The sequence below is a fragment of the Nelumbo lutea genome, chromosome 5 (genome assembly GCF_056320005.1).
Source record: "Nelumbo lutea isolate HS-2025 chromosome 5, American lotus-T2T, whole genome shotgun sequence".
Taxonomy (NCBI): Eukaryota; Viridiplantae; Streptophyta; class Magnoliopsida; order Proteales; family Nelumbonaceae; genus Nelumbo; species Nelumbo lutea.
Genome location: NC_142688.1, coordinates 19439630 through 19452920, shown reverse-complemented (window position 1 = coordinate 19452920; position 13291 = coordinate 19439630). Strand labels below are relative to the sequence as shown.

General features: G+C 37.3%; 1 protein-coding gene across 1 annotated transcript; it reads right to left on the bottom strand.

Annotated features, from left to right (window-relative positions):
• Positions 1 to 321: 321 nt before the first annotated feature.
• Positions 322 to 11288, bottom strand: LOC148850781 (Mannose-binding lectin superfamily protein). Its single transcript, XM_088945650.1, has 11 exons — positions 11035 to 11288; positions 10608 to 10913; positions 10205 to 10423; positions 9791 to 10085; positions 9579 to 9637; positions 4247 to 4459; positions 2169 to 2633; positions 1801 to 2028; positions 1298 to 1672; positions 965 to 1183; positions 322 to 835 (listed from the first exon to the last, which is right to left on the bottom strand). The coding sequence occupies exons 1-11, from the start codon at positions 11281 to 11283 to the stop codon at positions 539 to 541; spliced, it is 2925 nt and encodes a 974-aa protein (XP_088801776.1). The 5' UTR covers positions 11284 to 11288; the 3' UTR covers positions 322 to 538.
• Positions 11289 to 13291: the final 2003 nt, after the last annotated feature.

The window sequence follows — 13291 nt, the reverse complement described above, 5'->3', positions numbered from 1 at the left end:
ATTTTATTTATATATGTAAATTAAATCCTGTTTGGCCAATATTCCAATCTGTTCAGTGTCATATCCATTGTCAATTTATGGGTGTTAAATCCTTTCTTTTTCTTCTTTTTCTATCCTAGTCCTTTTCAGTCTGCATGCCCCTAGCTCTTCTAGTCTCCTTTGAACTTGTAAAAGATCATTTCATTATATAAGAAATATAAGGATCTGGGTTGAATCCATTTGATTTGGATCAAATTCTCATGTTTGATTCAAAGGATAATTAACCAAGATTATTATTCTCCCTCCAAACTATATAAAATTGACTCACAATTAAAGTACAGATTTGGAAATGAAAATCTCAAGTGTTGCAACTGCCGAGGCATCATATCAGCAGGCTGCAGGATTATTATTATTCATAAACAAACACTAAGAATTCCTCCCCTCAAGTCTTCACCATAATTTGTATTAGCTAGTATTGACTGCACTACTTAGGATATAGATTCTTCACAAACATAGTTTAGCATTGTTATTTAATTTGGTGGGACAAAGCATGCATCCATCAACTAAAGATTTTGAAAAGCGTTGGCTTGGCAGATCTTCTTTCCCCTAACCAGTGCTGCATGTGGACTCCAATGGCGTCCAAGTATATGCTACTCCTACCATGGAATCCCACTACCTTCCCTTCGGTTGTCGTCGAAGTGAAAAATGTTCCAATCTCTTCCCCATAAGGACCATACTTCCCTCTGCTGGTATAAAATGTGATGGACCTGATAACTTTCAGCCTCTGGTCTGTGCTAGTGGACCCATAGAAGCCACTGACGCGAGTGAGAACTTCATGTGGATACTCGAATTTGATCTAAATTTTACAGGAAAAAATAATAAGAAGAAGAACCAACATCAGAGGAAAACTCGGCCAACAGATATTAATTAAGCTGCGGCTAGGGAACATGAAAATGAATTTTAGCACTTAAAAACAATAATTTACCCTATTAGTAGCTTCTCCTCCACTGCCTCCATGTCTGACAGACCAAACAGATTGTCCATTCCGATCATACTCAATTTGTATGGAGCAAATCGCTTCCCCTCTTGTCAAAAAGATCTGCTTAATACCTGAAAACACTCCATCATCCCATGGCTTACCTCCATCCCCACCCCATGGACCCGGTCCACATGGAGCTGGTTCTTTTATCACCCCATATGCAACCTAAATTAGGGTTAATTTCACAAATTTAGATAGATACATGGATATGAATGTATATAACCATGCATGATATATATAATTATGATCGTGAATCTATATGTATATATATAAATATACCTCTTCTCTTGGCACTTGCTTATTGGTTAATACCAGTTTATTAGACCACTGAGGATTATCAAACTCAGAAATTGGCACATTAGTTCTGCTGAAGGAGATGGTAGAAGTAGGTGGTTGAGGCAGTGAGAGTTTTCCTTCTAGTACATGAACTCCGAGAGCGTCTATGAACCACCCTTTCCTCCCATGAAATCCTACAACCATCCCTTCCTTCAAGTTGGTTGAGAAGAAAGTTCCTTGTTCATCTCCAAAGGGTCCATACTTCCCTTTTGTTGAGTGGAATGTCAATGACTTGATCACAGTAGGTCCCATAAACATCACAGCCCCATAGTATCCAGTAATGTGCGTCAGGATTTCATATGGATAATCAAAGATTATCTGCATTAATAGCATTTATGATGGTTAAATTCTCTAATTAATTAGAACTGTTGTCGTATAAAAAATAAATAAATAAAGGAAATTGATGCAGATTTAATATTTCAAGATCAGCTGGAGCAACACAGCACCTTATCTGATCTAATCCTTACTCCACTTCCACCATTCTTGGTTCCCCATATGGCTTGCCCATTTTGATCATAGAAAACTTTGATTGAAGTTATAGCTGCATTACGTGATAAGTTAATTTGTCTGACGCCTGCATACATTCCATCGTCGAATATAATCCCGCCATTACCACCCCAAGGTCCATATGTAACAGGTCCCACTGTGATTGTGGCTGATCTTCTCTCAACTAGCTGAAAGGAAGCTCTATTAATTAGCTGTTAGGTTATTGCATATCAATAATATGTAATAATATAATTCAAGCAAATAATTAATAAACTGTAAAATTAAAGCGATGATGAGTTGATAATTGCTATATGTAGGGTTATCTCACCTTTTCTTTTGATTGATCCAGTCCTCCGTTAACCTCTCGATAGATAGTAGTTTGAGTTGAGAAGTTGTTTGATAGCTTGCTGATGCTGTCGTCCCTTTGCCTTACAGCAAGAACTATGTCGTAGTCTTTGCCTATATTTCCTTGGACTACAGTGTATCCAACTTTATGATCAGTGACCAAGTTTTGCGAAGTTACCAGAGCTTTAGATGAATTCGGTTTCTGGAGAGACTTCAAGTATACTCCAATGGAATCAAGATACCATCCCGACTTGCCATGGAATCCAACAATCTTGCCGCCGGTCATCGAAAACGAGAATTGGGCACCTTGTTCAGTTCCAAATGGTCCATATGTTTTTCTGTTGCTTTCGAACGTAAGAGATCGAACAAAGGTGGGTCCCCGTTCTTGTATACTACCGTAGTGCCCATGGATTGATGTCAGAAACTCATCTGGGAAATCAAGCTTGACCTGAAATAAGAGAATTTTTTTTTTTTAGGTAGTATATAAGTGAATTTCTAATAAGTAAGTGTCTCTACTTTAGGGCCAAAGAGTGAGAGAAGACGGTTTTTAAGACAAATCACCAAGCAGTATGGCTTATTGATTTTAATTCTCCAGGCTAACATGGGATAGTGCAATAAATTAAACTCTTTGCATTAATTTAATAAGTCATGCTAATTGAGTCTTAATTAAGTTAAATCTAGCACAAACCCCATTTTGGGTTACTCAATATTTTTATTAGTAAGAATTAAGATGTTTTTATATTCGTTTCCATGTGTTATTTTGATTGAAAATGGCATCTAATTAAGAATCTTGTTATTTGAAATCTTCAGATAACTGTAGAAGATAAAAAAAAAAAAATGTAATTTTGCAGTTTAGGATCAGATTGGGAAGAGTGCAAATACAAATATGTTCAGAGCGTGCAAAATTTGCACTATACCGAAGTAGAGCCTTAGTTTTGTATAATATAAAAGTACTAATATAAAGGAAATTAATTATTTGACAATGCAAAGACTTTTCTGATTTTTCACTCTACGAGGGACTGTAATCACGTATTATAATCATCTGTGTTACTACACACACAGGAGAAATGCTCAGTTCTCGTGAACCTGAACTATAAAAACCGGAGTGGGGTGTTAAACTGTTAACGAGAGAGTCTAGCGCACAAGCCTTCTTGGTCCAACCCCGGTGGGTTCAGGCCGGCTTAATCGAATTGTTACCACAAGTAACTCCACCAGATTGGCCATGGTCTTTAACTCAACGCCAATGGCCACAAAATAAAGGGGCCATGGGCCGTGACTACTCTTGGACTTGTCGGAGTTCTCAGATCATCACTTGGGCCCCCAGTTAGGTCCCAGGTTGTGTTTGAGCAGGGATAGAACCAGCTGAGAAGCTTACCAATAAGCCAGCACGGTGACAATGCAATATATATATATATATATATTCTCCCTCACTAGAGACATAATTTTTAGAAAGATATTAATTATCAGATTCAGATATATGAATGAACCAGGTCTGACACATTATAAGTAGGGGTGTCAATTGGACTGGATTTGGTCCAATCCGGTTCAGTCCAATATGAGTTTATTATAAATGGACCGTATCCAATCCAATTCAGTGAATATTTTGGATCATTTTGGAACGGTCCAATTTCAATCTGTTTAAATTCATTTTGATTTGGATTGGTTTCAACTTAAACCCGGTTCATTAACACCTATATTCTTATCTTATATCAATAGACCAGATATTAGTTTAATCCAATCCAATCCAATATAAATTTATTATGAACGGGCCAAAACCAATCCAATATGTATTATCAGTCCGTTCAATCCACCAAATTCATTTTAGACTGGATGGGGTCCAATCCAAAATCGGTCCATTGACATCCTTAATTATAATTCTTGAGTTTACAGACAGTATAATAGAGATATGGGCTTTTTAATGGTTAATAATATATAGAGTACTGTTTTCTAAATGCATGCTGAATGCCATGCCAACATGCCATATATGTTGAACTCATCATCAAGTAGTCAAAATTCACAGAGAAAAATAAAGTAATTTAGTGGGACCAAACCAACACTAACCCTATCGGTTTTGATGCCACCACTGCCACCATGCTTCTCCGACCACACAGAGCTCCCTTTCCTGTCATACTCAATCTGGATGGAGTCGATTCCCGTTCCGTGGGTGATAATCAATTGCCTTACACTTGAATAAACTCCATCGTCCCACTGCAGTCCTCCTTGGCCTCCCCAAGGCCCAACTGAGATGGGGCTCTTTCCATATCCATCGCTGCTCTGTTACCATATATATATATATATATATATATAGTACCAAAATTCTTATATATATTAAACATGAAGAGAAACAATCTACAAATTAGAAAGTTAACCCAGATGGATGGGTCATGGGTTTCTCTCTGAATAATCTCTTGTTCAAATTGAAGACCAAAGGAAAGAACAACAATCAACAATTTAATTACCATTTTTGCGCTATTAAGCAGTAATACTGATGGAGTCTCTTCTCTGCAAGAAATGGCAACGATTTGGGGGATGGATCGTGTGAGGGATTCTTATGAAGGAATTATGTGTCACAATCACACTGCGGAGATTATTTTAAACTGCGTTCGTGCTTTGGAAGTGTCTAGTGAAGGAAGCTTATTCGAGTTTCCACTACCAAGAAAAGAAGAAGAAGAAAGAATCGGATCCGTTATGCATGAACAACAAACAGTACAACCAGCACAAAGTTGGTGGGTTTCTTTTATTATTACAAGAAAATTTCCACCCGTTAACAATGACTGTGTTGATGTCGTGGGTTTTGAAGCTTATACAGTTATACTATATATACTGGCTTTTCTTCTGCATGGAGGGATCGATGAAATGGCAGACTGAGACTACCCATAACCCATGTTATTTTCTTAATTGATAATATTAACTTGGATCAGTTAGAGTAATATTTCTTTCTAATAGTAATTAAATTATAACAAGTTCAAAATTAATGACAATGAACAAAGCAAGAGAGAGAAATTTTCTGCATGCATTATTTTTTCCAAGAGATGCCAAATGGGGAATCAGCTTTATATAAAGCGACTGGAAAAGTTGGATGCCAAGTATATGCCGGAAGAAAGCAACCATGGTGATGATTTCGGGTCTGTATGTAATAGCTGTGTGACACATATTCCAGTTAATGTATCTTTCATCCAAACGTTTTTGTTCCGTTAGAAATTGTTCATTATTTTATTATCTTTGTTAAAATAATTAAAAATAAAAACAATGAAAAAAAAAACTTAAATGAATTCTAATTCCCAACATGTATAGGTCTTCTTTTTTCATTGTTTTTATTTTTAATTATTTTAACAAAAATAATAAAATAATGGATAATTTCTATCTAATAGAACAAAAACATTTGGATGAAAAATACATTAATTAAGACATGTGTCACACAACTATTACGTGCTCATATTTCTATCTAATAGAACAAAAACATTTAGATGAAAAATACATTAATTAAGACATGTGTCACACAACTATTACCTGCTCATTCGTTATAATTACCTAACGTGCCTATTACATCCGGACCCAATAGTTGGTTTCTGCATTAGTACTGAAATTGACATGTCTAGTTTTGTTATCAAGATTCGAGAGGAGAGGATGGTAGACATTGCGGTATGTATGTTGACTGTTGGAGGGTGCATATACAGAATGTGGATGCATGGATGACTGAGGAGCGAGGACAGGTCCCAATTAATATATAGAATGTTAAGAAATCCTGGTGGAATGTGTGGGTCGTCCTACTTTTCTGATTTTGCTTTTGGATTTGTGAATTGTGGTGCATGACAGCTTTTCTACAACATGAAAGTTGATCCATCGAGCTAGTCATCTCACATCTTGTTTGTTGGTTTTGTGAATCCATTCACTTGGATCCTCTCACTTCCACGTCCAATGTATACTACTACTGGTATAGTTACTTACTTTGGTGCACTCAGATAGAATCTACGTTCTATCAAAACAAAGCAAAACAGAAGATCGAATCATTCAAACAAAAGTATACTTACTTTTGTTCTATCAAGAGAGAGATATGGACTCAAAATGGGCTTACATGTGTTTGTTATGTCGGGTGGAGCATGGTCCATTATTAGTTTTCTCGGTCAGGCCTAGCCCATAACATCTAGATTAATGGGCCTGGTACCCGAATATGGTACCACTAGTTCCACTATTTATCACTGAATACAATGGGCTCCTATAATATAATCCCATGAATTGTCACAGTTCTCGACCTGGATGGAGCCTATTGTCCATCCGTGGGCTGCCATCACTTGACTTCCCGTCGTATACACTCTGACCCTCAAGGCCGAATCCATGTGAAGGAAATATTTTAAGCTATTTGCACTGATGCAAAATCATGGTAGTGCAAATGATTCCATACAAATTATGATTTATTTTTATTTCAAAATTTATTTTATTCTGTTTGGATTTGGTTGAAGTACAGATGAATTAAAATAATACATAAAATCTAAGACAAAATTAAACCAGAATTTGCATTTTACACGCATTTATACTAATGCAAATAAAATTAATCTGCAACCAAACACAACATAAGGGATTTTGTCTGTTTCTCTTTTATTTTCGATCAAACCAAACCAAAAGAGAAGAAAAGCAGTAGCAGTGGATGAATTCATTTCAATGCAAAGAAATGAAACATTGACGGATGGCAAAGATAGCCCAAGGTGAAATGACTTCATCTTGATAATTATTTGTTGAAGTGGAGGAGGATTATTCTTTGGTCCACCATCACCAAAAAGAGAGAGAATCAGATCCGTCCATGCAGTAAAAAATAAAATAAAAATTTGGTTGTTCAAACTTCAAAGAATTCCATTGTCATTGTCCTGCTGTCACAATCGCCATCATAAACATCAGCTTTGGCTATAGGAATCCCGTTGCATTGTTCCTTGCTGAACAGTAATCGTAATCCCCTTGGTTAATATATACACGTAGGTTATGTTCGATTTGAAGGAAAAAAGTAGGAAAAGGAATAAAAAAAGGAAGGAAAACTTTTATAAATCTTGTATGGGTTTTCCTGCATTTCCTTTTCTTTTCCTATTCTTTCCTTCAAACCAAATATAGCTAAAGAAAAAGAAACAGTAATTCTAATTCCTCCTTTTTATTTATTTCTTATTATATGCAGGAATTCGGAATTCCTCATGGTTAATTACGCCACCTTTTACTAACCGCAGTAATTCCTCATTTTGCACTGAAGTCTGAACCCTGATTACTTATTTTAGCAAAAATCTGGTATGGTAGCTTCCAAGGAGCAATTTGGATTAGCTAAATGTGACCGCTGTTATGTAGAATCAATGGTAATGGTTTATGCCAATAATAAATTTATGGGTTCCACCTTAAAAGATGCAGAGTTTTATATATTTTATTACTGGTATAGAACATTATCATTGATTCTACAGCCCGCTGAATAGCTATTGCATTCAATTAATCCTTCCTCTTCAAAGAAATTCCGATTCTTATCAGCTCATTGTTAGCAGTTTCATAATGTCTTGGTCCGAGTCTCGATGCCCAATGGGCCATAATGGCCTTAGCATCAGAACCCATCTAAACTTTCTGCTCTTGGGTCCCAATAGGGAAACAACTTGGAATAAATTTTAGGAAAGTTTATGAGTGTGAAGCAAATAATGATTTGTAAACCACTAATGAAGTAATTAGGTGTTCCAATCGACACCATTTAACATTATTAAAGATCTTTCAATGATTGTTGAGTACGCTTTCTAAAATGTAAACCAATAAAAAGATATAAATGGTCATGTGACGTTTAAATGTGATTGGTTGATATCTAAATTTAGGGTTTGACAATGATATGGAAAAACTTGTGACCAATCAAAATTGTCATAAAACCCCCTGAATTGATGGGGGTTGATTGGTCAAAGTTTTGTCTTCCTAATAACATAGATTTTTCTAAAATTTAGGGGCCCTTTGGCAAGTCTTTTTAGGAAGATTTTGTGGTAGCTTTGACAGTCAAAAGATGCATTAAGCTTTTGCTTGAAGATCTGAGCAGCTCGAAGCTAGTTTGGTTAGTGTGCATCTTCCAATGTCTTTCCGTATGAGAATAAAGTGAAAAAGATGCGAAAAACTCTATTTGGAGCTTCCCGAAATCAACCTAAAATGGGCTTCTCTTTTCGGTGCTCTGGCTTTTGGCGGCTAAATCTTCCGCAAAATAAACGGGAATAGACTGAAAAGCGGTCTTCCGAGCTTCTAAACAGACGGAAGATGATGTGGAAAGACTTGCCAAACGGGTATATCACAAATATTTATTTTTGCACTGTAATGGTCTGATTTTCAAGCAAGATCTATGATATAGAAACTGTACCATGAAGCAAAAGCTTATATACAATTTCAATGGACGAAAAAGTAATTAATTCCCAAAAAGGTTGATGAAACGTGGAGGTGGATTTCAGTTAGGGATAGCAATAGGACAGGTTCGGGACTTTAGGAAGTGTTTTGTAAATTCTAGGGGAATGTACAATGTGTTGATTTAGAATTCAAACCCTCCCTAACCTTGCTCTCCCCACATTTGAGGGTGGGGTGGGTCGGGTTCAAAACCTGTACCTAATTTCTTGTTATTTCATATTATATATAAACAATAAATAAGCAAAATAGAATGAACAAACATTAGAATTTCCAATTATTTGATTGGAACATATAGAAAACACAAACTATCAATAATAAAAATCAGGGGTATTTTAATAAATTCAATATATGGGTTAGAGATGGGTTGGATTTAGCCTAATAACACATACCTGTATGGGTTGTAAAACCCTAAAACTAGTTCCAGCTCCAAAATGGTGTTTTCTGGTTAATGGTGTTCTCTCAGTTTCGTTTCTCACCATTGGCTAGGGGTGTTAATTGGACCGGATTTGGTCCAATCTGATCCAGTCCAATATGAATCTATTATAGATGGACCAGGTCCAGTCCAATTTAATGAATACTTAGGAGTTAGGATCATTTTGGACCAGTCCAATTCAACGTCTAAACCGCCAATCTGTTCAAAATGGTTTTAATTTAGATTAGTTCCAACTCATACCTAGTTTATTGACACTTGTATTCTTGTCTTCCATCAATGGACCAGATATTGGTTCAATCTAACTCAACCCCATATAAATCCATTATGGATGGACTAGGTCCATTCCAATCCAATAAATTCTTTGCAAGGAACATGTCAATCAGCAGATTTGTAAGATCTCTTGCTGGTCATAACGGAGACTTGGGGTCGAATCCCACTTACACCTGCGTTGGTGGATGGGCTACCCTGATGTGTAGCCCTTAGGAAAATATCAAAAATAAATAATTAAATTCTTTAGACCAATAAGTCTGGATTGGTCCAATCTAATTAACATAACATCATCATCACAAGTCCGGTAGGGATCCACAAATCCCACAACCTGGCAAGCTCAAATATGTATTGATAAGCTGCAATAGTTCATACAAACAAAGGATACTGCACCATATATTTCCAGTCTTGGGTCATTAAGGGCAACAACAAATTAAAAGGGTAACAACCTTTTAAGGAATAATGGTTTCTTTGTATTATGTTTGTTGGATGTGAATGTGAGATTGATCAACCAAATAACTTGTTGAGTACTGCCTTGACGAATCCTCTATCACCCGAACCCGGACCGTGCTCCATGTGCACTCCAATTGCATCCAAATAGCAGCCACTCCTACCATGGAAGCCAACCACCTTCCCCTCTGTCATTGAACTGAAGAAGGTGCCCACCTCCTTCCCATAGGGACCGTACCTCCCTCTGTTGGTATAAAATGTCAGAGATCCGATAGCTTTTGTTGTCTCATCACCAAGGATGGATCCATAATAACCACTGATACCAGTAAGGACTTCAACTGGGTACTCAAACTTGATCTGAACATCATTTTGATGTTAAGAAAAAATGTCGCCATTAATGGTTTCCATTTGATACTTGTGGCTTGTTAAAGAAATTAAAGAAAAGAGAGAAAGTAAAGCAATTAATTAATTACTACCTTATAGGTGCTGTCTCCACCCCCACCTCCATGCCTTGTAGACCAAACAGATTGGCCATTTCGATCATATTCGATCTGTATCGAGCAAATTGCTTCTCCCCTTATCAAATAAATCTGCTTAACCCCTGAAAATACTCCATCATCCCATGGCCTACCTCCATCCCCTCCCCATGGCCCAGGTCCAATTGGAGCTGGTTCTTTTACCATTCCATACATTACCTGCAAATTCAATTTGATATAAAATATATATATATACAGCTATATAGTTTCTAGACAGTCTACTAAGCTTCTGAAATGCTCACAGAAACAAGTTTCAGATCAAATGATCTGATGTGCTGGTTTTGGGTGTAGTGCAGGGGATGAGAAGGAGGATCAGATTATCAAACTCATGAAGATTACCAACCTCTGCAATTCTCATGCCACCCATCATGTTGAATGCCTCATTAGGAGATAGTGGCAACAACTTCCCTTCCAGAACATGAACTCCAATACTGTCAACGAACCATCCCTTCCTCCCGTGGAATCCCACAATCATCCCTTCCTTAGAGCCAGAGGAGAAGGACATCCCTTGTTCATCTCCAAATGGTCCATATGTCCTTTTGTTAGTGTGAAATGTGAGGGATTTGACCACTGTAGGCCCCCTGAAGATTGTGGATCCATAATAACCTGTGAAATGTGTCAAGATTTCGGATGGATAGTCCAAAACAATCTGCACAACAAATGCAGCAAAAACTTCTGTGATGCATGCTGCAACTGCAAGCATGTTTGAATTACTGAATGAGAACTGAGAAATGAAAATTAATTCAAGCAAGTCCCAGTTGTTGAATCACCTTGTCCAGTCTAATCCCTCCACTTCCCCCGTTCTTATTGCCCCATACAGCTTGCCCATTCCGATCATAACAGACTTTAATGGAAGTAACACCTCCATTACGTGTTAAATGAATTTCTCGGACTCCTGTATTCACCCCATCATCGAAAATTGTCCCACCATTGCCACCCCAGGGTCCATATGACACGACTCGTCTGGTGTTTGGGGTTCCATTGATCTCAACTTGATCTGGAAAAGAAACCTGCAACATAAATTAATGTCATGAAACTAAATTTGCATTGTTGAATAGCTAAAACCCTGAGTATAATTGTTGGTTCAAGATTGAGGTTGGCAGAACCTTCTTATTATTGGTGGCATTTGCTTTTACAGAAACCACCATTTCGCCATAACTATGGACTAGAAAGTTTTCAGATGGAATCTGTTGCTTGAGAGGCTTCATATATACTCCAATTGAGTCAAGACACCAACCGGACTGCCCGTGGAATCCGATGATCTTGCCGCCTGTCACTGGGAATGAGAAATGGTTTCCCTCTTCAATACCAAATGGACCATATATTTTTCTATTGCTCTTGAATGTAAGGGAGCGAACACTGACAGAGTTCCATTGATCCATGCGACCGTAGTAGCCACTAATTGAGATGAGGAATTCATTTGGAAAATCAAGCTTGATCTACAACAGATGGATGGTTGAGAAAAGATCAGTAAGGTTAAATAAACAGCATCGGCCAAAAAACCACTAAATTCAACTCAAACCCAACAAAACCTTGTTCAATCTAAAGTGGGTAGACCAAAAAACCATGTAGAGAATGGATTCTCAACACATAAAATCCTAATCTGGTAGTATTCTGACTCTCAAATGTAAATAGGACAATCTTCCAAAAAAACACTTTCAATCAGTATAGTGGTTTGTATCAGTGTGAGAAAACTCAACCAGAAGATTGTAGTTACTCTCATCTCCATTCTTGGAGTAAGTCACAACTCGTTCTTTAAATCTTACCAGAATTCAAGTACTCGCACTGTTTCAAAACGCAAGAAATAACGGGCAATTTTTAGGAATAAGAAAGCTGGAAGGTCTGAAGCAGAAACCTATTCGACTATTCGTAGAGGTTACAGAACCCTGTTTAGTTATGGACTAACCTTATCAGTTTTATAGCCTCCAGTTCCGCCATGCTTGTCAGACCACACCGAACACCCTTTCTTGTCATATTCGATCTGAATGGAATCGATTCCGGCTCCATGGTTTACGATTAATTGTCTAACAGTAGAATAAACCCCATCATCCCACCTAGCTCCATCTTGGCCTCCCCAAGGACCTACTGATACGTAGTTCTTGCTTCCTTCATCACTCTGATGTAAACAATGGTTCAATATTGTACATCTTCGTTAAACTATAAACAATGCAAATACATCAGTTACGGAGTATAAAAAAAGAAACAAAACTAATTACCATTTTAGAGATTGATTGTAAGGGCAGTTGCTTGGACGAAATGTGATGTGTCGCTGATGATCTTTGTGACTACTTAGTGCGGAGAAGAGTGATAAAGGTTTTTATAAGGCTTTGTGCACTCCCTCTTTATGGGGAATATTCATAAGTTGATTTAGAATAAATCTGGTAAGAAGCTAATTCCGAGTTCCACTATGGAGAAAAGAAGATAGTGTAGAACCTGCAATGTTCCACTTTGTGTGAAGATCAAATAAATTTCAATCGCCACAAGATTGAGAATCAAGATTCCATTCAACTTTACGTGGAATGACATAAGAACCTCTTATAATTAAGCTGTGCTGGCTCACTTGAAACAAAAAATACGAAAGAATTATAATTTTCTTCTTCATTCTGTGTTGGTGATCATCTTGGTTCATGGGCCATAGCCTGGTGCATATGGTCAAACATATTCCTCTCCTTACTATGACTTCTGGATCCATTCTTGTGCTTAATTGGATCAACTGCACTCAGCCCATAGATAGATAGCTGAATGGAAGTCATGAATATATTCCATGCAGTCTCATCTCCTTTGGAGTGGTGAAGAAAAGGGTAACTGTTTTAGAATATTTCGAAATTCCTGAAAAGTGGTGGTATCTGGATTCAGTAGAGGACAGACCTCACATCTGTATGGATGTCTGTGTCTGTCCTGCAAAATAACTGCAAAGAAAGCATACAGATGCTATATATATGTTCACATCATCTTAACAATCTACCAGGGATCAATTAACTGCATAATCAACCCCTTCACCTTCTATTAACAGTTGTATACTGTATA

Coding starts and splice junctions, on each gene's coding strand:
- LOC148850781 (XM_088945650.1), bottom strand. CDS start 11,283: ATGTTGCAGGTTTCTTTTCCAGATCAAGTTGAGATCAATGGAACCCCA. Junction 10,424..10,607: donor GTGGCATGAGAATTGCAGAG/GTTGGTAATCTT, acceptor TTGAATTTGCAG/GTAATGTATGGAATGGTAAA. Junction 2,634..4,246: donor GTGGCATCAAAACCGATAGG/GTTAGTGTTGGT, acceptor CTCTTATTTCAG/GTCAAGCTTGATTTCCCAGA.